This window comes from Canis lupus, chromosome 9 (assembly GCF_003254725.2).
Source record: "Canis lupus dingo isolate Sandy chromosome 9, ASM325472v2, whole genome shotgun sequence".
Classification (NCBI taxonomy): domain Eukaryota; kingdom Metazoa; phylum Chordata; class Mammalia; order Carnivora; family Canidae; genus Canis; species Canis lupus.
This window is the reverse complement of record NC_064251.1, coordinates 60,484,289-60,510,705: the sequence shown is the minus strand read 5'-3', so window position 1 is coordinate 60,510,705 and position 26,417 is coordinate 60,484,289. Positions and strand designations below refer to the sequence as shown.

The 26,417-nt window shown below is 43.3% G+C and overlaps 1 protein-coding gene across 18 annotated transcripts in view; it reads right to left on the bottom strand.

The window, feature by feature from the left end:
* Positions 1-26,417, bottom strand: part of DENND1A (DENN domain containing 1A) — a 539,854-nt gene that overhangs the window by 183,651 nt on the left and 329,786 nt on the right. For all 18 annotated transcript variants that reach the window (XM_049114466.1, XM_025475080.3, XM_025475091.3 and 15 more), the window contains 2 exons: positions 23,582-23,627; positions 261-362 (listed from right to left, as the gene is read on the bottom strand). In XM_049114466.1, the coding sequence (XP_048970423.1) occupies positions 261-362; positions 23,582-23,627 (148 nt within the window). The remainder of the gene's footprint in view (positions 1-260; positions 363-23,581; positions 23,628-26,417) is intronic.

Here is a 26,417-nt window from a genome sequence, read left to right as displayed (position 1 = left end):
AAAGAGGAGCTGACTAGACCCTGGAATTGCTTCTCAGCCCTCCAGATGCAAGTTATAAGCGCAAAAAAAAAGACTAAAAAAATGAACCACCCTCCAGCTTTCTTCACTAAGGCAAAGAGGGCAGAGACAGCAGATAGAAACCGCAGTTCTGAGACCACAGGACAACCACAGCCACCTCCTCTCCTCTCCCTTCTCTAAAATCACATCCATGTCCCCTCCCCCATCTCACAGGAGTCACAACTCAAGAGCTCATTACCCACCACATCATTTGGGAGGCTCTGGAGGTCATCGAAGGGAGTTTCCAGGGTGTTGGTGTCCACGTTGAGGATCACGACATCATCCAGGGCCATGTTTCTGACTTTCTGCGAAGAAAAAAATTCCAAAAGAAAAAAAAAATCACTGAAGCACCATGAGGCTACAGATACTTCTACTGGCCCTCTCTGGGAAAGGGGCATAAGGAAGAACAGTGACAGAGGTTCATTCTGTGGCAGGCCCAGTGCTAGGTGGTTCACATTTCTTACATGTCTTCACATTTCTTTAACTGTCACAAAAACTCTATGAGCTTTATAGTCATCCCCAAGTCCCAGGAATGGAAAGGGTTTCACAGAGATGAAGCTAAGTTACCATGGTCAGGTCACACAGCTAGGAAAAGAGATCGTCACACTCCAATGTTATTTTTTTCTTATATTTTCCTTTTTTTTAAACAGTAGAAGCAGCGGTCCAAAGTTCATCGAGGCCCTTATGACACCCATTTTCAATCCATCCCCTCTCATGTACCAAAAGCTATTTTGCCCATCTCTCTTTTGGACCTTGTCATTGTTGGGTATGGAATATGGTGTATGGCCAACGTTAACATGTTAACATTGCCCTTAAACATTAAGTAAGAAGGTCACACTTTCAGTTTGGTCCCATTTTCCATAGAAAAACCCAGCTAGTGAATCAAAGCTCAGAGGCTTTGGCCATGTGTCATCATTCTACTGACACTGTAATGGAGAGAGTAAGAGAGATGTGCTTACTGGGTGCACATGTCTGTGTGGGGAGGAAGGGATACATAGATAATAGAGAAAGGAAGAGTCCACCATCTGGGAACAACTCTCCAAAGTCTGTAGAAGTATGAGTAGCCAGAGTTTTTAATTTTTAATCACACTATTCACCCACTACTGGAATCCACCTCCATTTTTCTCCTGCTCACCCACCACTCCCAACCTCATTCAGACCCTCTTCTCCTCTCAAATACCAAAGCTCGTTCCTTTAGAGTCTAGAACTTCAGAACTGTTATTTTTATCCCAGTTGACCCCAGATAATTAGAAAGACCTTACAATTTGTGGTCAAAACTGGAATACTTGTGGGTGTGAAAGACAACATACTATGCCAGGGCAAAAGACATACAGTGAGACATATGATCACCTTCCATATATAAGGGATCAATTTTAGCTGCCCTCTGAGGTGCTGCATATGACCGTACAGATGTGCACTGCCCAAGGACACCCAGCCATCCAGATGGGGCTGAGATCTGCTAAGCCACGTGCCTGGGTCAAGGGTGGTGACGGTGGGAGGAAGGAGATGCCTTTTCCTAATTCATCTAAGAGAAGTGGATAGCCAGCCTAGAGTTGTGGCGGGATCATTCTGATGGTTGCTAAAGCCAATGTCCTGGAAATACACAATTATAATATAGAAAAATATAATATAAACTAGAAGCCTACTGGTGTTTTGTACTGTGTCTCATTTCATTCTTACCAAATCTGCAAACTGCATGTTATTACACTCATTTTATATACCTAGAGAAAAAGGAGGCTCAGAGAGGTGAGGTAAGGGGCAGAGGTAACAGCACTGGCCGCCTCTACAGCCATGTTCCCACGGCATCGCACCATCAGCCTCCTTGTCATCAGACACTCTCAGTGAGACTGACCTCCACATAGCCCTTGTCACTGAGCCCCAGCACCGCTCTGCCTGCCTGCTTTCCTCTGTTGGCGTGTGGGCTCCTTCAGGGGCTCACCCGTTTGGCTCTCCACTGCATGATAACCAGCACCCGACAAAATGACAGGCACTTGGTAAGGGCTTAGTAATACTGGCTGATGCTTGTTCTCTCAAACGGCAGTCTCTAGGACAAAACATTTTGCGATTCCTCCCAGCAGGAAGGAGGAGCTGAGCTGGCCATAAGCCTCCTATGGTTGAAATGGTCCCAGGTGGCAGATTCCTGGGTCCCTCCCACTGAACACACCTAGGAGCTTCAAACTCCTCTTGTTACTGAGTTTTCCAAGCCACCAGGGGCTGGCCCACAAACCTCTCAACCCCTTCATCAACATTTCTTAAGTGCTCACTATGGGCTGAGAGCTGCACAGAAGGGATAAGGTTGCCTCCTTACAAGCGTATTTTGTCCTCCAAACCCCAACACTCACATTAATGGGCTGCCTTATTTACAGGGTAAAAAGCTATCAGCAAGTAGCCTCAATCATAATACAGATCACTCGTGTTTCACAAAGCACAATCCCTACTTTTCAGATGAGATCCGTAAGACTCCTGGTGAACTAACTGTCCAGGGCTCTTTTGCTGCCTCACGTCTCAGCCCAGTCAGTTAAACACTTAGCAGTGTGCTGGCAGGAAGTCACACAAACAGACTTAACAACTATCCTTGTCACTCACATCACCAGGCAGAGTTCACATAGATCCTTTCAGACTCAACCACTTAGCTGGAGACTAAGTATCACCATTCCCATTGCAGGAATAAGACACAGGCTCGGAGAGGTGAAGTGGCTCCCCTCAGGTTACGTGGCTACTCTTCGGTGACTCTGAAACTGGTAAGATAACTGCGACCACCACCATCCTTACCCCCTATCCCCTGGGCTGCTGTGAAGAGGAGAGAAGCGACAGGCACCCAGTGCGAGACACACAGGATTTATAAACAGTAGCTATTATTTTTACTTTTATAATTCACACATCAGCCACAGCAAGTCTGAAAGCTGCAGTGCCAATGGCCAAAGGGCAAAAGCCCTCTGGCCCCTTCTCAGTAGCTAATGGGCTCTCGCCTCAAAAGCCGAGACACCAGAGATGGAAGCGGAGAAGGGGCCATAAGGAACACCATAACTCAGCAGGGGGCTCCAGGACTGGACGGCCGCTGCACCCCAGAGTTGCCTATTCTGCCTCGGCTGACCTTCTAAATAGCCCCAAACAGGAGGGCAGGGGGCCTGGCCACTGGAGAGAAGCCTCAGAGGCTGAAAGGCCCAGTGAGAGGGATGTTGATTCTGGACCAGAATCGGGTGTTGTTTCTGTGTTCCCAGTGAGGCCCCAGCAGCACAGACCAGCCCTTGTGGGCTCTCCATGGCCTGGGCTGGAACAGGCTTTTGATTTCTTCCCACTCCTGGCTGGAGGACTTGCCGGTTAAGCTGCGTGGAGTGTTTACTTTTTCAACAATGGTAGCAGGCTGAAGAAGAGGAAAAAACCTGGCCCTTTTTTTCTGACTTAGCAGGCCAGGGTCCCCTTAGTAACCGAAATGCCAAAGCACCAGGCTCCAGGCAGGAGCTGGGGCGGCACAGTTTCCTCTTATAGGACAATGCTGCCCTCCTGGCAGCAAGGCCTCTTCCAAAGGGGCTGGCGGAGACTCAAGCGCCTTCTTGAAGCTCAGTGTTCCCAAGGAGAGAATCGGAGGCCAGCTCGGCCGGATGGTGCCTGATCCCTGAAAGGCTTGAGGAAACAGAGGCAACGAAGAAAGGCCAATCAGCCTCCCCCAAAAACAAAAGCCCAACCCCACAAAAGCCTTCCAATGCGGGGGTGGCGGTGGGAGGTGTTGGTGGAGGAGGAAGCTGGACCATGACTGAGTGCCAGCTCATTTAATCGCAACCACACTACGAGGGAGACAGGACCATCCCCGTGGGTAGGGATGAGAAAATAAGGCCTCAGATGTCGAACAGGCTGCCTCAAATCACATCACTAGTGAAGAGCAGAGCTGACTTGTGAACCCGCTCTGACTCAAAAGCCCAACTATTTCTGAAGATATCCCAAATCCAATTGCTCAGACCTGAGAACAAATACCTGTAGGCATGAAGCTATACGAACCCTCTCGGGGCCAGCTTTCTCTTCCACAAAGTAACACTTGCCTTTTGTATCCTAAAAATCACATATGCCTGTTAAAAATAAAAAAAAGGGATGGACAAAAAATTCAAAGAAAGAAATTATAGTTATTTTCATCCCTCCGTCTGGAGACAGTGTTTTGATGTTTCCCTCCATAACCTTGCAACCCCAATCCCTACTTTTTAAAATACAGTTGAAATAATTCTTAATATTTCTTTCTGATTTCCTCATTTATTACAATATACAAATGCTCCATTTCATTAAAAACTTTGTAAAGGTCATTACTAATCGCCACAAAGTGTTCCATTTCATGGAAACAAACTTAACTGAGCCCATCCTGTTGGCTGTTATTTCCAGTTTTAAAGAAATTTTTTATATATAATATTGTCATGAAATTTGTAGGCATAAAGCCTTGTTCTTTAGGATGGATTCCTAGAAGTGGAATTTACTTTCCACTTCTTAAAAAGTGTCCCTCTCAAATTCGACTTTGAGGGAGATATCTTTACTTCCAATTATTTTAAAGTCATTTTATCCACAGCTTGTGTTTCCTACTCTAAGTGAAGAAAAATCAGCAAAGACACGAGCAGATGTCAAAATAGTCCTCCAAAAACCCTACCCAATTAAAACACTTACTAGTACCGCAGCACACCGAGACAGCTCTCCGGTAGCTTGTCCCACCAACACATTCCCTCTCATTTTAGTTACAACATATGCCAAAGCTCCTGCCAGCTGCAAACCCTCCCCCCACCAGACTCTATAGGCTTTTTCTCAGAATGAATAAAAAAAAAAAAAAAAATACTGACATGCACACCGACTTTCCAAATGGCATTTCTTGCACAGAGAAACACACAAAAATGGCATCTTCCCATAAATATTGTTAATCAAAAATGTCTTTTCTCTTTATGCTTTGTCACAGGCAGACTTTAGCCTGACCCCAGCCTTTCAGGACAGGGAAGGGAAGCATCGTTGTATGGGGGTGGTCAGGGCAGCTGAGAGGTTATGGGCTCGAATACAGGCTTCTTCACCTAAGATTTGCACCCCTTCTCCCACCTTGAGTGCTGCTTTAAGGCAATTTGCTCAACCTCATAAATCCTCCAGATTTTCACCTATGAAATGGGGATCAAGACAGTACCCCCTCACAGAGTTGCTGTGAGGATAAGCTAAGCAAACCTATGTAGAGTTAGCATGATGCCCAGGACACACTCACAGACACTGAACCAACAGTGGCTCTCCTGCTTGCCTGTCTGTCCCCTCTCCTTTGATGGTTCCTGAGAACTCAGCCAGGTTTAGCCAACCTTACTTCAGGAGGCCTCAGCTAAGTCTGCCTCTCCTTGTGCTCCCCTGTCCTTCCCACAACCAGAATAACATGCCAACTGAGAGTTATTTCTTTAGGTATTTGATTCCTCCCCTAGTCTGTGGGCTTCTTGGGGGTAGTAAGACCTATCTCTGTACCATGAGCTCCTAACCCCAACACCTGGCTCACAGTTGGCAATTCCTGAATGAATGAATGAATGAATGAATGAATGAATGGAGAGGCAGTAGAGCTGGGAGGTAAAGAGCACAGGATCTGGAAGCCAGTCTGTGAGTTCTAACACTTACCAGGTGTGCAAACTTGGACATTTCACTCCATCTCTCTATGCCCTACTGTTGTCCTTTATAGGGGCAGACAACAGTGCCTCCGTCACAGACTTGTGATGAGGATTAAATGGGTTAACATTTTTAAGTAGTACAGTGGTGCCTGGCACATGAGAAGCTGAATATAAGTGAGCTTTATTTTGTTAAATAAAAAAAGAACAATTTTTTGAGAGTGGGGGGAATGTTCTATCTTTATTGTGGCGGCAGTGGTTTTCATGAATGTATGCAACTATCAAAATTCATTAAATCGTATGCTTTAAACGGATGGTTTGTACATAAATTGTATCCCAACGAAGTTGATAAACACATTACTACTGTGTCCAGAACATGGAATAAAATCACAATAGATAGTAAAGAATTAACAATGCACGGATGGTAAATGAATGCCACACAGCAAGGTAATTTGTCCCTGGCACATTCAGATTTACACTGAGTTTGACTTCCTGCTTCTTTCTTTTATCTAGCCCAGGATTTTTTTTTTTTTTTTAACTTTGCTTTTTCCACTTATGCCCTCTTAGGATAAACATAAAAATCCAATGCCCCTAGAGATCCTGATATACTTCTCTACACAAAAATGGAGTCTTGAGAATCATCTACCTTTGGTGTTTCCCCTGCAACCAAGACTTTATTGAGCCTTACTTTCTAAAACTGGTCATATGAAAGCAATGAATTTCCTCCCCTAACATATAAAACAGCAACACTAGTTCAAACCACACCAATACCCATGCCGCCCCCCCCCCCCCCCGCCCCACAGAAGGGGGTGACTCTGCCTGTCCAGGGAGGGGACTGGGCAGCTAATGACAAAACGGAGGACCCAGAACCAGCCCATAAGATAAAGAGCAAGGGTTTGCAATGGCAGTGTGATCCAGTGGATTCAGAGTGGTCAGAAGCATGTGATGCTCCCCTGGCTGAAGAGGCTGGGAGCTAGATGGGGAGGAAAGCTGGAGGAACAGGGGCCCAGCTCCAATATCAGTCTCCTCGGCTGAGCTCTGGGCTCCCTTTCTAGGATGGAGGTCAGTGAGGCAGCATGCACGGAGTAAATGTGCCAGCATGCAGGACATCTTTTCTATCGTCCCTCCAGTAGGATCATCATCAGGGCAGAGCCAGGAGGGTATGTTTGTCTCTGCCTCTCCAGTGCCCAGCACAGTGCCTGACACAGGACAAATGCTTATTAACTAGAGAATGAATGGAATATCGTGGCTGGATTCACTCTGCTGGGAGGCCAGCCTGGAAGCAGATGTCAACGTAAGCCCAAATAGACAACAGAAGCCCCAAGTAAGCAAAATGGAGTTTGCTCAAGGAAGTGTAATGAGAGTAAGAATAATGATGGCAATGATAATCATGTAAAATTATCATGATTAATTAGTGTAGAATTAATTCACAGTTGACACAGATAGTAAGATAGGAGTTAACACGGCAGTTAAAACTCTGGGCTCTGGCATGAAACAGCCAGATTCAAGCCTTGCCTCCACGACTGTGTAACTTCCAGTAAACTCTTTACTTCAGAGTCTCAATTTTCTTATCTATAAAATGGGGATAATACCACCTACTGCACAGCTGTATTGTGAGGGTTAAGTGATAAAATGCATGGAAAGAATTTAACACTGTACCTGACTACAGTAAGTGAGCAATAAATGGGACGCCACGGAAAGGGAGTTTCTATCCTTGTAATTTGAAAGTTATGCCAATAAAAAGGATTATGGTTCCAAGACTGTAAGAATTTAACCTGATTTTCAGACCAAAGGTAGAAGCTGTTAAGACTGCACTATTATGATTTTGTGCTATTAAAACGGAAACCACCACCAATCCAGTGTTCTTTTCCTACCTATGTCTCAGGGATAGGAGCACATTCTCTGGAGCCACACTGCCCAAGTCTAAATTCCCAACTCTGCCAGTAATAACTGTGCTCCCTTGTGCACACCTTTTAACCTCCCTGTGCCTCAGTTTCCTCATTGGTTCCATGAGATTAAAATAGTACTAACCCTTGGGATGATGGCTATCTTTGGGTCAGATGGCGAATGATTACAAAACGACACAAGAGGGGCTTTTAGGGGACTGGTAATATCTCGTTTCTCGATCTGGTGGTCACATGGGTTACTAATCTTGCTGTGCACTTAGGGTGAGTGCACTTTGCCCTAGAAATCTCATACTTCAATAGTATGTATACAAATAGTAGTATCATGGACTTCACTGGTTTGTTATGGTGATTAAATGAGTCAAAATATGTATAAACACTTGGGATAACGTTTGGTATATAATAAATGCCTGGTATTTATGATTATTATTATTATGACAAACAATGTAAGGATAATTATTTTGACAAAAAATTCACTCTAGAATGTATTTCACAGTCAGAAAATCTATCTGCAAAGGTGGACACTTCCAAGGCACATGTTACTTCTTCAATCTGTCCTGTTGCCTCTCCAGTGAAGATCAAAGCAGCAACATCATCTGAGTAGCTTCTGAGAGACCCGTGTGGTCCTGTGTCCACTTGTTTTGGGGGAACAGCAGGACTGAGTAGAAGCAGCATGAGTCAGATTGCTTGGGTTTTGGCTTTTTATCTTTCATTCTTGCTCAGAGGACCCAGGGCAGGTTATTTAAATCTAGCCTAACCTCAGTTTCTTCATCTATATAATGGGGCCATCACCACATATAACAGAGTGTTGTGAGAAGATTAACAAGGAAAAAAAAAATAGAAATATTTACTTGGCACCTACATGGCCATGTTCCCTTCCATCTGCCCAGGGCACTGGCCTTGACCACAGGCTCCCTATCCCATGGCTGAGGTAGCACGTCTGAGACCAGCAACTAGACCATCAAGGAAAGGGGATAGGTCCAGACCGACTGCCAGCAAGGACATCTTATTTCAAGAAGATGCAGCACCTTCCCGCATCAGAGCATTATTATCACACCCACAAAATGCTTTGCTTTGCTTTGGTTCAAAGAAAATTTAGTCTTCAAACCTCTGTGAGAGAGGCACACTGACATGGTTGTTGCCATTAGGTCTCCCTTAAGTCTGACTTCTCAGCAGCTGTTTTAATTTTGAAAGATAGAGAATATGGCTCTTTCATCTTAATAGTGTGTTAATCCAAATTTTATGCTAAACGACTGCTGCTGGGTTCATGCATGTCCTCTTAGGCTAACTCTCCTCCTGATGGGCCAAGCCACCACTAGGTTGATGGGGCCTGCATGGGCCAGGGATTGGGGTACATGCTCTGCGTCCCTCACCCTATGGACTCTTAGAACAACAACGTGATAGCTACTAGCTGGTGTGTTTCTCCCATGCCCAACTCATTAACGAGTACCATATAATGTAATCCCCACGACACTCCTGTGGAGAGAAGGAAATTGAGGATCAGAGAGGTAAAAGAGCTTTTCCAAAGTCCTCTGGCTTAGAAGCAGTGGAGCTACACAATGAACCCTGTTGAACAACACCACTCGGTTACCCAATGCATCCTATTATTCTGACATGCTGTTTCAATCAACAAACATACTGAACAACTTGTAATTTAACAGATGTTTGCTAAACACCTCCTAGAAGAATTAAGCCCTTCAGTAGTTCGTTGGTTGGCCCAGACCCCATTAAAATTCCCAGGGGGGAGGATTTTTTTACAGAATATCATACCCATTTGACAGATGAAGAAACTGAGGCTAAAGAGATTAAATAGTTTGCCCCTGTTCTTACAACTGGTGTTTGTCAGAGAAAGGATCTGAATCTGGGTTCCACGTGCCGATGTTCTTTCCACTATACGGCACATACAAAATGTGCTCAAATGCATGCGCATACATATGAGCACATAACAAAGAACAGCATGGAGCTGGTGGCCTCCTAGGAAGGAAGGAAAGAGAAAAAAGAGGAAAAGTGGAAAGGACAAGAAGAGGAAAGGCAACTCTTCAGGTATTCTCAACTCTCTATTCCCTCCTGAAATCTTGGATGCACGCAGAGGGGAGAGTGACATTCTCTTTCCTTCCTTGGGCCCCAGAGGTCACGGAGCTGCCAAGCAGTTGATAAACGTCATGGTTTCTCTTTGGAGCCAGGAGTCACTGATTTGCTCCTTCCTGCTCCGCAAAATTAAAAATCTAAGCCCACCAGTTCAGAGGACCCCTGAAAATACCGCTGGAATTTCCCAGGGTGCTTTAAACAGAAACAGAAGCTTGATGAGCGAGGGAAGTGGTACCAGCCCCTCACAGGTCAGGCCAAATCCACTCCTCACAAGGTAATAAGCACTGACTCTTATTAACGAGTCCAGAGATTTTTAACCCAGGGCAGCATGGAGCTATTTCTTCAATGGGCTATTTTTCCTTTCCTGATTGTCCATGCATCGGACACACCTTCATTCATTCATTCGTTCATTTACCCATTCAGCCATGTGTCAGTCGGTCATTCACGCCACCTTGATGCTGGGGTTTAAGGCCAGCCAGCCAGAGCATGAAATGGGATCTCTGAAATGAAGAAGCCCTCGCCTGGCCTGCTTATGGGGAGTGCGTGGATAGGGAGTGGTGGGGTACACTCTAACCAAATGGCCTAAGAAAAGGCAGAGGAACATAAAGTGGGAGAGAATATCTCCATTCATATGGAACTTGAACAACTGCCTCTGCTGGATGATGCAGGGCCTAAGGTCAGAAAGGCCCCCAGGGTGGTGTCCTAGCTTTTTCACGCACTAGCCAGGCAATTCCAGGCAAGGCACTTTACCTTCTCAGTCTTCAGTTGTCTTCTCTGTGAAATGGGAGCCACCATCCTTACCTTCAGGATTGTTGAGAAGATGAAAGATTAAGTAGGGCATGTGTTTCCTAGGGGGGCCGGCTGTACGGCACATCAGCCAGTGCCAACAACCTCGATGAGAGCCTGGTTCTGCTGGCTCTCCCAGCAGCTCACTGTACAAGTCCACCCTTGTGGTGGTGGTGTCCTGCCTCAGGCTGAAGCACCTTCTTCATGCTGGAGACTCAGTTTCCTCATGTGTAACAAGAAGACAAGGAAGGTCTGTTGTAAAGCATAAATGAGAGATGGAGTGGTGGAGCCCTCGGTGAGATGTGAAGATGGCCCAGACCTAGATCAGTATGATTATCTTTATTGCACAAGGCCATGCTCTTCTGTAAAACCTTCCTGATTACTCTTATTCCACAGCAAGTTGCCTTCTCAAAATCCTAAGTGCCCAGCATAATGGACCATATATGATCAGGCCCTCAAAAAAACCAAAATAAAATAAAATAAATAAAACCGAATAAAAAAACAAATAAAACCAATAAAAAAACCAAAGTAAAATAAAACAAAACACGCAAAAAAAAAAAAAAAACCACAACTTGTTTAGTGATGTTTCCAGCTGTTTCATGTATCCTTGTCACTTTTCCTTTAAAATGACTGTTTTAACCTTACTATATTCACAGATACTACAATAACATTATTGTCATCTATAAAGTACTACAGGGTTTTTAAATACTTTTATTTTAAAATACATCATCTGATCTTCAAAGCAACCTGATGGAACAGGCATTATTATCCCCTTTTTACAGAAGAGAAGCCTGAAGCTCTTGTCCCAGGTCCCAGTGTAGTAACATAGCTAGGACTTGAGCTTGGGACTTCCCGACCCCAAAGCCTGGGGGTCTCCTTCTCCTGTCTGTGTAGTCCTTTTACATTCTCAGCTTAGCAAATACCAAGGACAGTGACTAGGTCACAGATTTATTTTGTAACCTCTGGATAGGCTTATCAGAGGCCAGACACCTAACAGCAAACAGACCCTCAAAGCTGGATCAGTATATTTTTCCTTTGTATGTACTAAAGCACTTCACACAATGAAACAATTAGGTTTGAATTTGGATTCTGCAATTATTAGCTATGTGACCCTGGACAAGTTACTTAACCTCTCTGGGCCCAAATCTCATCATCTGTAAAACAGGGCCACCACTACTGGAGTACTGCCTAGTCAAAATTAAATAATGTGTGTAATGTGGCTGGCAGTATTTCAAAAACAGTATCCATCCACTTTGAAACGATGAAACTGGAATTTAAGGATTTCACTGGGGGTTTAAGGGGATCTTGATTCCCTAGTCCCGAAATGGTTTGGGGGTCACCCTCCATAAATAGGGCCTCATTCCTCCCACACAACTGCCACTTACCATCATTCATGCATCACTAGGCACAGAAAACCCGGACTCCTATCTCCACCTGCCTTTTATTTGAAATGTCAATTTTTAAAGAGTGGAGAGGTTGGAAACCCAATTTAACAAGCACGCTGAAACATTGTTTATTGCCCCCATAAACATGGCTTAGTGAGAATTACGGACTTAATCAGAGTGAACTTATCTCCCGGTGAAAAGGAACACTTTAAATTTCAGAAATGGCACCTTCACTGTGAAAATCTCTTAACTTTTCAAACAAACTACAGGGGGTCTTAAACATATGGGCAGTAAAGGGGCAGCGATTACTGTGATTTGTCTTGCCCAAGAGCCAAGGAGCCCTAAAGGTCCATAACAACTTTAAGATCTAGGAAAAGTGTTTGGAAAATCATATTCAGGAGACATGTCTATAAAAACACCCAAAAGGTCTGCTGAGTGGGAAGTAGCATCTATATAGTGGCTTGGGCGGCCCAAGAGGATGGGCCCTGAAATCCTCAGAACGGACTATTTAATAAAGCAGCAGCACCAAGAAAGCACACCTTTCCACTTCTGTGTAAGATTAAGCATTTAGCAATATGTAATATTTTGGTGACCTGCTTTTCAGAAAAGAGGTGTTACATAAACCACAAAGGCTGCTAAATGGTTTGTGTGTTTTTTTTTTTAAAAAAAACTATTCCAAAGGATGAGATTCTGTGAACCCCAACTTCCCAATGTGAAGCTTCATTAGGGCTCCTCTGATCATTCCAGGAAAGGTTTTCATAAGGACACCCCATTTTGCAGAGAATGTATCAGCCTGGCTGCCAGAGGCAGGAAAGGCAACAGATATAAAATTTTATTATTTCAATGCCCCTAGTAGCAGCCAGGAGGACTTAATGAAATCGCCAAGATTTACAATCTGAAATAGCTATTGCACAGACAGATATGGTTAAGGGAGCTGCGCCCTCTGACCTTTCAACCCTTTGATCCTGGCACAGCAGGTGGCCTGGAGCCCCCTCCTGGGCATCTTCCCTCTCTTCCGAAACTGCCGAACCTTGATGTGCAATAAGCCTGACCCTACACAGGTGACTCTCACAGTGCTTATCACCAGCAGCTGCTGCTAATGGAACGGCCCAAATCACTTGGCCTCGAGATTCTAACTCAGATGGGGGAAGAGGACTCTGCTGTGCAGTGTCCAAATGGTGCCGAAATGATGCTCAATAATTCAGCCCAAGTCCAGGGGTTTGGCAATGTTTAACGATGTCATTACAAAAAAGCTGTCCTAGAAATGGAACTCTGTCTCCTCCGATTTATACTTTGAGTTGGGGGGGAAAAAAATCACCTTTTAAAAATAAATCACAAATCTCAAAAAAAAAAAAAAAAATCAACCCCGAAGTCCCAAATGCATCTCTCAGAACTTCCCTAAAACCATGTGCAGCAAATTTATACCAATGAAAATCAAAACAATTTTTGGAAACCTAAAATTGACTGTTTTCAGTTCCATGAAATTTCATTTAAAAAGCCCCATATGCCAAAATGTCCAAATTCTCTTATTTTTAAAAATTGGGATGACTTCCAAACTCATAGCTATCTTTTTCTTCCTTTTTTTTTCTTTTAAAGCTAGGGATGGGTAATGTGCATATGTACTTATCAAGCTTCATAATTTAACCCATTCGGTCAGTACAAAATATTTGCAATAAAATGCCGAAGAGGATATAAGTTTATTACCAGCGAATCATTCAAAACAATTGATGCCAAGGCTTAACAGATATCATATTTGGTTAAAGATATGTCCAGGACCCTGGGTAGCCCCAGCCTGCAGCTTTTAGTTTTTGTCAGATATTTGGGCGTATGGAGGGAAGGATTTTAGGCAGGACACATAAACCATTCTGTGGGATACTGATAACTTCCAAACACAAAAGCAAACTTTAGCGCCACTGTTGATCACGCCTAGGAAAAGCCCTGAGCCAGTGCCTTTATTTCTAACCAACATAACACAGTAGCCCCACTCTACCCGCAAAGGCCAGAGCTTAGGTCATTAATGTCTGGATCCAAAAGCAAGAAAAAACTCACTCCTTCTGTAGCCTGCATGGCACAGATCTTAAATACTCAACTTTAAATTCATTTTGAAATCAGCTGAGAATCAAACAATATGTAAAGAGAGGTTTACAGACTCCAATTTTAGTCACACTTTTCTCTATGGGTGTTTAAGTTTAGTACGGAAAGCAGTTTATGGAGAAATCAGTTTAGCAGGGCGAAAAAAAAGGTACAGTTACTACATCAGAGTTTGACCACTTTGTACAAAGTTATTACTAAGCTATCTTCCTCAGAGATGCCTAGTGGGAATACTTTATTAACAATAGTCTCTACCACTGCATGAGGGTCTTACTAATGCGCATGGAACTTCAGTCACATTATTTCTAACTGTCATCACTTTAAGGCAGGTGCCCCATTTCGCAGATGGTGAGGCGCACACGCACAGTTCAATGGCTCGCTCATATACCGTGCAAATGGTGGAGCTCAGATTCAAACTTAGGCTCGCTGCCTGCCCCAAAAGCCTATGGTCTATCCATAACCTCCCCCAAGAAGCAAAAACAATAACATGCATTAATCTGTGCAGATTTCAGCCTGGTTACACATTGCTGTGGTCCATTTAAAGGCCTTCCAAATCAATTATTTTAGGTCATTAAGAGGAAGTTTAATTTGGTTGACAAACACCCCTACTGTGGTGACCTCACCTATCAACAACAAATGCCTGATGGTCACAAACCCAGACCATGAGTCTGCGGAGCATGGTGTTAAACAAAACCACATGTGCCCAGATTCCAAGTAAGATCTGCCTAGGCCAAGGGTATGGCTCTTCAATCACCACGCGGCTGGTCTCTGAGTTCCCACAACGGCCCTGCCCCTTATCGCTTGCAAGGACTTTATGAAAAGAAGCCACCAGTCCCATGTGGCTATGCTCAGTTAAAAGTGCCTTTGAGTTAATGTCAATTTAGAAAAAGTCACTCACTAAAAAATACAAAAGGAGGCTGGGAGAGGGGAAAGTCAATCTTAGGTAGATGCGTTCCAACGATGCAATATTGATACACATATAGTCACTTCCATTTATTTGGCACCTACCATGTGTCAGGTATCGATTCCCTCACTTACTCATTAAAAACTCCTATGAAGTGGGGGAATCTACCCATTTAAAAGCGAGGCATCTGGGGCTCAAAGAGAAACCATAACATCCCATCTGCAAAACCTACACTTCCTCACAGGAATGCTATGGCTAAAGTGCCATGTACACTGATAGACTCTCATTCAATGGTTGATGTCATTAGATATTTCTAATAGGCCTCTCTCTTTTTTATTTATTTATTTATTTATTTATTTATTTATTTATTTATTTATTTATTCATTCATTCATTCATTCATTCATTCATGAGAGACAGAGAGAGAGGCAGATACACAGGCAGAGAAGCAGGCTCCATGCATGGAGCTCGAAGTGGGACTCGATCCCAGGACTCCAGGATTGCACCCTGGGCCAAAGGCAGGCACCAAACCGCTGAGCCACCCAGGGATTCCCTCTTTTTAAAATATGTGTTTATTTATTTGAGAGAGTGTGCAAGCAGGGGGCGGGGAGGGGCAGGAGGAGAGGGAGAGAGAGAGAATCTCAGGATTCTCCCCGCTGAGTGCAGAGATAGATTCTAGGACCCCCAGATCATGACCTGAGCTGAAATCAAGAGTCAGATGCTTAACCGACTGAGTCACCCAGGTGCCCCTCCAGTAGGCACCTCTTTATCTCTAAAGAAGACAATAATTCTTTTGTACGGAATAGTCTAACTGTGTGGTGCAGGAATAATACTCTCCCCACCCTCTGCCAAACTGACCTCTTGGCTCGTCTAAAGTTACCTGGATTCTAACTAGACCATTAATCAGGGCTAGAATTTGAACCCAGAGCCGCCTAACTCTAGAGCCTGAGAGTCCTTTCCACACAGCCTCCCTGCGTGCTGCTCCTTTTCTTATAATCTGACGGGATTTTGATTAGTTCATGCTTCTCTCAGTAACAGTTTATAAACTAAATTTTCTTTGAAGTCAGTTTTCCCATTGCTAAGCGGAACTTACATATAATGACTGGCTCAGTGATGATAGGAAAATTGGCAAACAAGAGCATCAATGATGGTTTCACATTTTCTACTGGGATTCTCCCTCATAAATTACTCAGTTTTTCTAATCTATAACAGAGGCTTATCTCATCTCACAAGAGAACATTTCAGTCACAACAAATTATACTGAAAATGTACTGACTGCAAGAGATACTTAAATCAACCAAAAGTACTTGTTTCCTTTGATTACATAAATTACTACTAGAGCTTTAAATTGTTTTATATTAACTAATTCTAGTATTAGGATTAAGTGACATTTAAGACTCACACTCATTTTAAAAGTAGATAGCACTGTGAAGAGGAGAGAGCTTCCAGGGGAAGCCCATCAGGTGAAATCCAGGAGCTCCTTCAGGTCCTAGGTTGAACAGAGCTGCTGGGCCATCACTCAATGCTGTGCATGTGACAGGGACTTACATAGGATATTGTGCATGGTAACAAATTGAATGCTAAGGAGATTCCAGCAAGACCAAGCTACTGTCCAACTACCTTCTCCTTTATATAATAAAGCAAGCACCAGCAAGCAATTTAAACATGCTCCTAACTGCAAGAATGTTTGGTGTAGTATTTTTCAAAAGCTCTTCAAAAGTGATACGTTCATTGTATCACTAAATTCTCACAACGCCCTGAGATAAATAATATCATTTAAATTTTACTGATGAGAAAACGAAGTCATGGGGAGGCTAAGTAACCCAGATACAAATGTACTTAGAGCTCTTCTCTGGTACATGAGGCTGTTGGACTTGTCTCCCTGATGATCCCCTCACCCAAATCACCAGGGCATGGCATGGGAGCTGCCTCGAGAAGGAAAGGCTCAGGCAAAGTTGGGGCCTCTGCCCAGCGGAGGGGCAGGGCTAGGCATGATCCACATAGCCTGATGAGACAGTGCACAGAGCAGAGGCCCTGGGTCCTTGATTGAAATTATGTTACCTGAGCCTCAGCTTCCCCATTTGTAAATATGGATACCTCCCCCTGGCAGGGAGATTCTGAGGAACACTCAAAAGTGAACACAGGAAAGGTATCTGGCACGGTGCCTGGTATCGAGTAAGGGATTCAGAAGATGTCCCAATCCTCTCCCCTTCCTGCCAAAGCTCTTCCCATGTGCCTATAACTAAAACTACCAGGTGGAGCCTGTCATGCAACTATCACCTTCTTATAAAGCAAGAAGAGGATTACTTAGCACTAACAAATAAATCTCACATGGAATTTCTCAATTCCTGTGAGGATACGAGGATACATATACAAGTGACCACTTACATCTAAATATAATTATGGCTCAGAGTTTTGCATCAATCTTAGCATCAACAAGTGTGAACTACATCTTATTACTGTCTACCTGTGGAGTCCTACGAAGAAGCAAAATGGCACAATGGTAAACAGGAAACACTTTTCTCTGCTCACTATGAAACTATGTAAAAATAAATTTATATATATATATATATATATATATATATATAAAAATGAACAAAGGATTAAAGACTTTCTATGCTGAGGGGAAAACGAAAAGAAAAAACTAGTTAAAATTGTGTCCGTTTATTTGACAGAAATTCGGGTTCTTTGAGAGGCAAAGGAAGAAAGAGAGGTTATATTTCTTTTCTGTAAATAAGTAAATCCTGTGATTTTGTGTGAAAGCCCGCTAGTTATACCGGGAGCCCCAGTGCAGATACAAACGCTGCCTCTGGCTCCCACAGACCAAAGGAGATCTAACTTGGCACCTGGATATGGTCCCTAGAGTGGTGGCTCGGTGCTGTGCCAAGCACCTGGTGCATCTGCAAAATCAGGCTTCTAGCAGCTCCCACCAAGCCTCCCCAGGTAAAGGATGGTGAGAGAGAGAAAGGAATGCTGTGAGTTGGCTTAGTGCCCTCATGTACCTATCACATACCGTTTGACATTTTAATGCTGGGACCTGTGGATATGGTTTCTGGGTCTCGCTCCTCCTGTTCTTACTGAGCTGTCATTTAGTATACAATCTAAATTTATATCCTCAAACTGGGCTGTAGAAAGAATATCTAATTCATAAAAAATACTTGGAAACAGGCGGAAAAGACAAAAACTAGTAAAAGTGGTGCTTAGACCCCTGAAGAAAGTCATCACTACAAACACCTCTGTCACAGCGTGGTAGCAAAGGAGCCATTCAGAAGCTTGGGTTTGGGATGCTAACACATCTGAATTTTATATATATATGGTTGTGGTGTGTAATTTACTTAAGAATTACCTTGATCTTTATAAATATCAATTTACTTTATTAACATGGTTAAGCAGTTTCCAAGCATTTTATATGGAAGGACTGTGTTTCTAATGGCCCAGAAGGAGAAGGCCTGACCATGTCCCTCCTTATTTACACACATCAATGGCTCTCCGTTGCCCTATAAAGTTCAGACTCCTTAACAAGGCTTACAAGGCCCTGGATGGCCTAGCCCTTGCCTGCCTACCTCAGCTCTCTCTCCCTTCAGCTCTGTGCTCCTGTCAGATACTGAACTACTCGTACTTTCTGGAAAAATCCACGGTGTTCATTTTAAGTCTTTGTTGATTCTGTTCTCTGTTTTCCTGGTTTCAGTTTAGGTACTTCCTTCCTCTCTGAAGCACAGCCCCCAGGGCTAGATGTAGTGTCTCCCCAACCCAGTGAATTTGGGTTGCCCACCAGACCCACCGCAACCCAAATTCACTCCAATTACTTTTCACTTGTCTGCATCTGCTCCAGACAAAACCCCGTGAAGGCAAGGATTACGTGACATCCACCATTTCATACAGAACGCTTCACATGATGTAGTGCCTGGTACTCAGAAGGCTCTCGAAACATTACTACAGAAGGGGATATAAGACTGCATGCCTACCACAGGCCAGGCCCTGGGATACACTGGACACAGACAGGACTCACTTATTTAATCCCTACCACAATCCTAAAAGATGGGTACTAGCCACTTTTACAGATGAAGAGAGATACAGAGAAACCAAGTATCATGCCTGAAATTCCTACAGCAGGGGAGTGGTCAAGCAGAGGACTAACAGTAGCTTCAAATTCTACAAAAGCACTGCTCCCATACCTGATATGGTGTCTCTAGCACTACAAACCAGGAGAAAATAGGGTGAGCACAAACCAGTTTTTTTTTTTTTTCTCGACACTCTTTTGCCTTAGGTGATGAGGATGATGACTCTTGTAACCTAAGATGTCTCTGAAACATGAATTCAAAGCCATCAACTTAATGTAAATGGCTTTGAGGCCATTGAGGAAATAAAAATAGTAATGGCTGTTGATCTCTGTTGAGTTCTATGTGCCCTCATTTCATATGTAAGACAACAGAGATTAAGAGGTCAATTACCCTGCTCAAGACCATCACAGAAGCAGGAAATAGGGGAGCCAGCATCCAGAGCTTATATTCTAACCACTGCACTTTACTGCCTCTGTGTATAGGTGGAGCATAATCTACAGGCTAACCCGAGCCTCTGTCTGGAACTGTGCCATGGCCATCGACTTTCCTTCCTCCTTCTTGACCATTCTGCCAACGGGAATGATACACACATATGATATCCTGCATCCATCCCTCATGTTGCTCTGAGGCCTGTACACAAAGCATTGCTTGTGAGGCTTGGAAAGGAAAGTCTTCATTTAACAAATAGGAGAAGCACCATCTACCAGATGTGACCTGGCACCTGCTACCAGACGTGGCACAGAAGAGGGGTGGCAGAAATGTCTCCCGAACTGAGGTTGAGAGAATGAAAGGAAACAGCCAATGTGTAATCTGGCCACATTTCGGTACTTTCTAGCTGCCAGCTAACAAGATCATTCTCTCCAAGAAGGAACTAGGTCTATGCCAATAGCCTTGGCTATCCTGCTAACTTACCATTAGCCTCAAATTAATGTTTGCTTAAATGAGAGAAAGAATATAAAAAGGCAGAAGGAGGGGTAAGAATCATGATCAACTATAAACTTGTCACTGAGGAAGGCAGGCAGACTTTTTAAGGGGACGAGGTTATCATCTAACACACAGCAAGGGCACCCTGGGAGAGCAGGAAGACTAGAATGAGGTCTTTCCCCAAAATAACCTTTTTACAAATGAGAACACTAGGTTATAATTTATATTTCGTTTTGTGCAACAAATTTGAGTGTCATAAAAATGGTTAAAAAGTCTTCCTATGGTAGCTTTTTCTAAACTTTTATGAACATCTGCCACATTCATTTGAAGTTTAAAAAATTCTGGCACATATGCAAAGGCATAATAAGGTGCCTATAGCTTTCAAGAAAAAATAACAAGACAGTCAAAAATAAGCCTTTTGCTGAATTGCCAGTAAGAAAACTAGTGTGCGAGAGGAGATGGGCCTTCCCGAGCTCCTTCCTGAAAGAGCTTTCCTTTGGCCCCAGGTACGAACTCCTCCCTGAGTATTACAGCCCATAGTTCCCAGAAGAAACCTCGCAGGAAAGCATTTCTCTCCCTTGAAGGGTATAATAGAACCAGATAAACCCAATCAAAAGGATGACTAGAGCACTTGGGAGTCTGAACTGAAATCCACTTGAGGAGACAGAAAGACTAAACTCCATAATTGGGTAGTTCATGGCTGCCCAACACACCCAGGCCATGTGACTTTGTCTGGAAAGTGGCTTAGCTGGCCTCAAGCACAGGGCGATGACTATTTCTGTTTTTCTTTTAGTTCTGACCACAGAGGAATCCAGCATGGCAAACCCCTTCCCAACTTCAAACAGGTCTAAGATTTACCTTGCCTGGCACTTTCTGAACCTTCTCACTTAAAACCCTTCAAAGACTGAGGTGAGTAGACTTGCACCCATTCACCTAAACACAAAACTGTCAAGTGTTAGCTTCAAAATTGACATATATTTTGCACTGCATGTTTTACTACCAAAGGCCTTTTCAAAAATTCCTTACAACCATATAAGTAAAAAAAAATTTACTCTATCTTTAAGTAAAATTGTAGTGCTAGGTTCCCTGGAAACAGTGATGCCTACTGGAGGCTCGAAATGTGTTTGGAATTCCAGTTTTCCAAGCATGCACTCAATCCTTCTTTTCAGAAAGCACCTGCTCAGCGTCCTGCTAGGTACTGAGGACACCACATGAATGAAGCACAGTCTTTGTTCTCAAAGAACTCACACTCCTAGGGATGAGAGAGGAGACACAGAAGCAGATGGCTATCATCCAGAGCAAGAGGTACAGGAAGCAAAAGAGGGCAACCAGGGACTTCTGGGAAGAGCTGGAGAAGGACAGCCTTAGTCAGGGCAGGTAGGGGAAAGGGGGGCATGTGAGTGTGTTTGGGAATCACCGAGAGCACTGGCTACCAAGGGACAGTAAGAGGACACAAGGCATGACAGCGGTGGAGACTGAGCAGAACGTGGGGAGAGCAGGGAGAGGCAGGATGCAGAGGGACAGCGCCAGGCAGAAGGTACTCCACCAAATGTCAGGACTATGCCCTGAATTTCACCTCCGTCTTCCTCCCTCCACAGCCTAGCAAATATTTGGAACACGGAGGCCTTCATTTTGCTTATCAAATAAGTGAATAAGGCTTCACAAGAATCCAAGAGAGCAAACAAAAAAAAGGTCAATGAAGGCAGTGAGGAAGGACCAGGGTGGGAGAACTGTCAGAGGCACAGCGACTACTTAGAGAGAAAGAATGAGGAAGAAGAGTACTCAGCCATGCTCAGTGTGTCCCGCTTTGGTGGCTTTGCAGGCAGTGGTGCCACTCATAGGGATCTGGAACAGCGGCAGGCCGTGTGTGTGTGTGTGTGTGTGTGTGTGTGTGTGTGTGTGTGTGTGGATAACGCACTGTTTGGGGGAGTCTGAGTTTGAAACATCTGTAGCACATTAAGTGACAGTCAACTGGCACTTGAAACTTTGCATGTGAAGTTCACAGAAAGGGATGCCAGTATTAGAATCACAGCCAAGAGTCACTGACACTACCCTTGGTAACTGAAGCAAAAAAGCCTTATGTGAGTTGACTAGAGGGCATGTGGTGAAGAAAAGCAAGCTAAGACTACTAGAAAGGTGGACAATACTAAAGGTAAAGGGACATGAAAAGGAGTCTGAAAGAGCCTGTGCTGGAACAGTCTGGAAGGCAGGAGGAGGGGCAGGGAAGAGCTGTGGACTCTGATAAGACCAAATGGCCTTTAGATTCATGTTTCAAACTCTGCAACAGCTGGCATGAAAGGTCGATTAGAAAGTATTCACTTTTAGTTTTTCACATAGGAGCTTTGAATACACCCCTAAACTTCACAAACAAAGGTAAAACACAGAAGAAATCTCTTCAATCTGATCTAAATACACCATCCAAGATAGTCCATAAACTGTGTACTGTATGTGCTCAGGGCTGGGTGATGACAAGGAGGAACTGTTAACAGAATGTAGGAGCCACATGGCCGTCCTGTCAAATTAGAAATTTGAGCAGATTTCTGTGGTCTATTTTGATCAAGATTCTCAATGTCAAACAAACAGGTTTTTCGATAACCAACTTGTTTCATTTTCGTAAGCACAATAGCACAGTGTGCAACAGTTAGTGAAGAAGCAGGTGGTCCTCGTCGACGTGAAATGAAGGGAACAGAAGAAGAGAAGTAGCACTTCCTATAAGACATGCAAAGCATCATCACAGACGGACATGGCTCTAGATTTTCCCTCTGAGAGCGTATCTCCTGTGCAAAATAGGCAACCCCCCCTCCCACCTCATTTTGCTCTAGTACAAATTTAAGCTCTCTCTTGAGAAGGGAAAAGCTTAAGGTTCATGTCTACGAACCAATGGCACTTACAAAAGCACAGAAAAGTCCTTTAAAAGAACTGCTATCTAATTGGTACAGCCATACAAAAAGCAATCTGGCACCAGATTCATAGCTTTGACCAAGCATTTCTACTTTGGGGGTTCTGTGCTGAGGAAATAAGTCAAAATGCAGATAAAGCCTTATGCATAAAGATGTTCACTGAAATGCTATTTATAATAGTGAAAAATGATAAACAACCTAAGTGTCCAACAATAATAGGAAAATGGTTAAGTTGTGGTATATCAAAAAAGTGGAATGACAGGCAACAAACTAAAAATTATTATTACTGAGAGTAGATTAAAAACATGTAGAAATCCCCATGCCATAATGTTAAATGAAACAGACATGAAATTATATATACATATATATACACACATCAGTTATGCACATTGATACAAAACATATATTCATAGGCTATAGACTATAGACTAGGAGGAAGAATAGTTCGATGCTAACAGTAGTTGAATCTGGAATAACGGTACTGTGGATAATTTTAACTTTCTTCTTTATACTTCTTTAAACCACATTGTCTATAATGAAAATTGTAATAGCGTTATAGTGATTTAGAATAAACATCATTTGGAAAAGTAAGCAAATTCCCTTCCCTCGTTCAAACCCTTGAAGAACCCCTTCCTCCTGCCTCTATGTACCTCACTCCCTCACCCATGAAAACTGACAATCTCCAAGCAAAAGTGCAAAAACACTGGGAGCCAGAGCCCAGTGGAAAGGGTCTCCACTGAAGCTCAGCTCTGTGCACCTGGGAGAGGTGTTGCTTCGACATGCTCCCATGTGCAGAGCTGTGAATCCAGAGACTGTCTTTTCCGCCGCCACATATCAAAACAAAGCCACAAGAAGAGAGATCTGGGGAGGAAAGGCGCCAACTTACCTCCATTAAACTTAAATGGATTCCTATGAGGTAGGGCATGGGAGCACTGTGAAGAGAAACAGAGACACACAGCTGCTTTAATGTCTGTTGCTTCCAAGAGAAAATTACAGATGGTTCATTATTTGGAGAAAAACTGTTTTAATAAACGTATGCACAGTTACATTTCCTTTCACAACAAAAATCCTAATGTGACATTTTGTTCCCAAGCCTAAAAACTTCAGAAGGATTTCAAAATGTGGGCAGCATTTGAAGCAGCATGGGTGGTGGGACAAGCACCGACCTTGGTGTTAGTCCCTACGTAGCAGCTACGTGACTAGCCTCAGTTGCCTTATCTTTAAAATGGGATACTTGAATCAAACTGACAGCTTGCGATCAGAATGAGAGAGGAGAATATAGGTCAAGAGATTAGCAGAGTTCCTGGCACAAATGGAAACTGTTATTGCCACAATTACAACAGAAATACAGTTACCAAGGTTGAATGGAAGGCATGATGTGTTTCAGTGAAGAATGATTTTTGTTATTGGCTGTTTCCTTCCGCCAGCCAGAGATGTGATTTAATTCTCTGTTCTGACCGGCCTAAGTCCTGAGGAACTTCGAGCAAGCCTTCCCCCACCAATTGCACACATGCCATCCAGTGACACCATGATTCACAAAGTCCTTTTCAACTGCTTCATTCAAAGGGAGGGCAATGGTTCCTGGAGTAGTAACTGAGCAGGAGTGGAGAACCCGACTCCAAAGCTCTTAAAGCCTGGGCATCATGGACTGATTTCCTTTGGTTTCGGAGGCATGCGTGTGTGCGCGCGCAAATGTGTATGTGCACATGCACTTGCATACAGTATCATTTAGGATGCCACTTACCAATGATAAACGGGTTAAGTATCACACGAGGAACTTCAAATTCACCTTTCCTAATCCACACAACAATGGCACAAGGTAGGCGCTATCCTCATTTTACAGGGGAGAGAATAGTCCCAGAGAGCTTAAGTCACTGCTCTAATGCCACAAAACAAAGAAAGCAGCAAACCTGGGATGACTCCGAAGTTTCTTCTTCTGTGCCACACTGACTTCATTAATACCGAACCTAAAATTCCTGGGCCCACCTCCCTCGAATGTGTTTCTTGGGTATGGTAGGGGAGGGAGGGCAAGTAGTAGGAGGCAGAGAGAAAATGGCAGCCTTTCCACATGTCTTTTCAGTAAGTGACACATCCTATGAAAGGTGCAAGAGTATTTTGTGAGCCTAGAGGAAAGATACCTGGCTCTGATCAAGGTGACCAGGTACCTTTCCTCTGGGGCAGCCAGGAGAGTAGAAGTGGATCTACAAGGATGGCTTTTCTTGGGAACGGGGTTGTGGAAACCAGAATGAGAAAAAATGAGAAAGCAGAGGTGTGCTTTCTCTTGAATGCTAAGGAGTTGAGGCTTTATCCTGAAAGCAATGGATAGTGAATGAAGGTTTTCAAACATCAGATGTGCATTTTTAAATTGCTCAAACATTTAAAAATAAGAGAGGGCATAATTCCCTCATTACCACTCAACGAATAAAATTCTTCAAGCAAAAATCTTTCTCCAGAATATAAAATGTCCTCCTTACTACAGATCTCAGCAGTAATAGATCTTGGGAGCCTGTAAAACAGACTTGAATATTAGTAGCACAGTTTGGGAACTATTCTTCTAGAAGACTTTTGTATTGGAAAATAGCCAAAGAAAGAATTATAAACACAACTGCAGTGAAAGTGGAGTTGTCTTTGCTTTCTTCTTCTTCCTCTCTCTTTTTTAAAAAAGGTATCTGCTGTGCACATTCAGCTTCTCTTCGCTTCTAGGGGCAAGGAAATGCCCTATGATATTTTTTTCGCTTAAACTGTAAACCATTAGTTTAGCTGCCAGCTACACAAATGCTCAAACTTCCCAGTGTGCCGGGCTCTGCTGTCCAAGCTTTTTCCAGTGTACACTGAAATGAATGTGTTTCTAATTAAGTAGCTTCAGGAACACGACAGCTTCAATGTCAAAAATACAAAGTCTGAACCCTGGCAGGAAGTCTTAAGACTGCAAATGTCTCATCTAGTGGAATCTTGCCTAATGTAATGAAAGGAAGCAGGAAGGGTGCAGAATTCCAGAAAAATGGCCACTTATTAATTTGTCCAGAAGCACAGCCTAACACATTGGAGAAAAACTCCAATCCATAATATTTAACCAAATCTTATCAACTTTTCCAGCTCCTACATTTAATCATGCAATTGACAAATGACGCTGAATTTTGATTAGAATTTCAGAACCAAAATTCCGGCAAATGAGTTAATGTACACAAAAAGGCCATTTAAACAACTGTGATAAAAAGGTGAAAATAAATACTGTGAAGGCCCCTGTGTAACTAAAGGCTCTTACCTGAAAAAGAAATGTTTTCTAGGATTTTAAATATGTAGGTTTTAATGCCATGCATGCCCTTTTGTCCTACAATAAAAATCAATGATACTCTGAAAGAGAGGAGAAGGAGTCATGCAGAAGTGACTACAGATGCAAAATGGGACAAAGCAGGACTCACCCTTTAGGTATCATTAGGTAGGCATTTTTTTTAAGCCCAATAATTTCCCAAAGAGTAATTATGGCCTATCATAGAAGTGCAATTTCTTAGCCAAGTATTGTTAGGGCTGCAACAGCTCTGTATTTAGAAAATATTGAAAGCACATTTACTCTGAAATCACAGCAGCTCCATGTTTTGTATAAATGCAAATTTAGACAAATACCTTTTACATTATCATCATTTGCTTACAAAGCCTCAAATACTTCCCTGAAATGACTGCATTTCTGCTGTGCAAAGATACTAATTACAAATTCCAAGTGG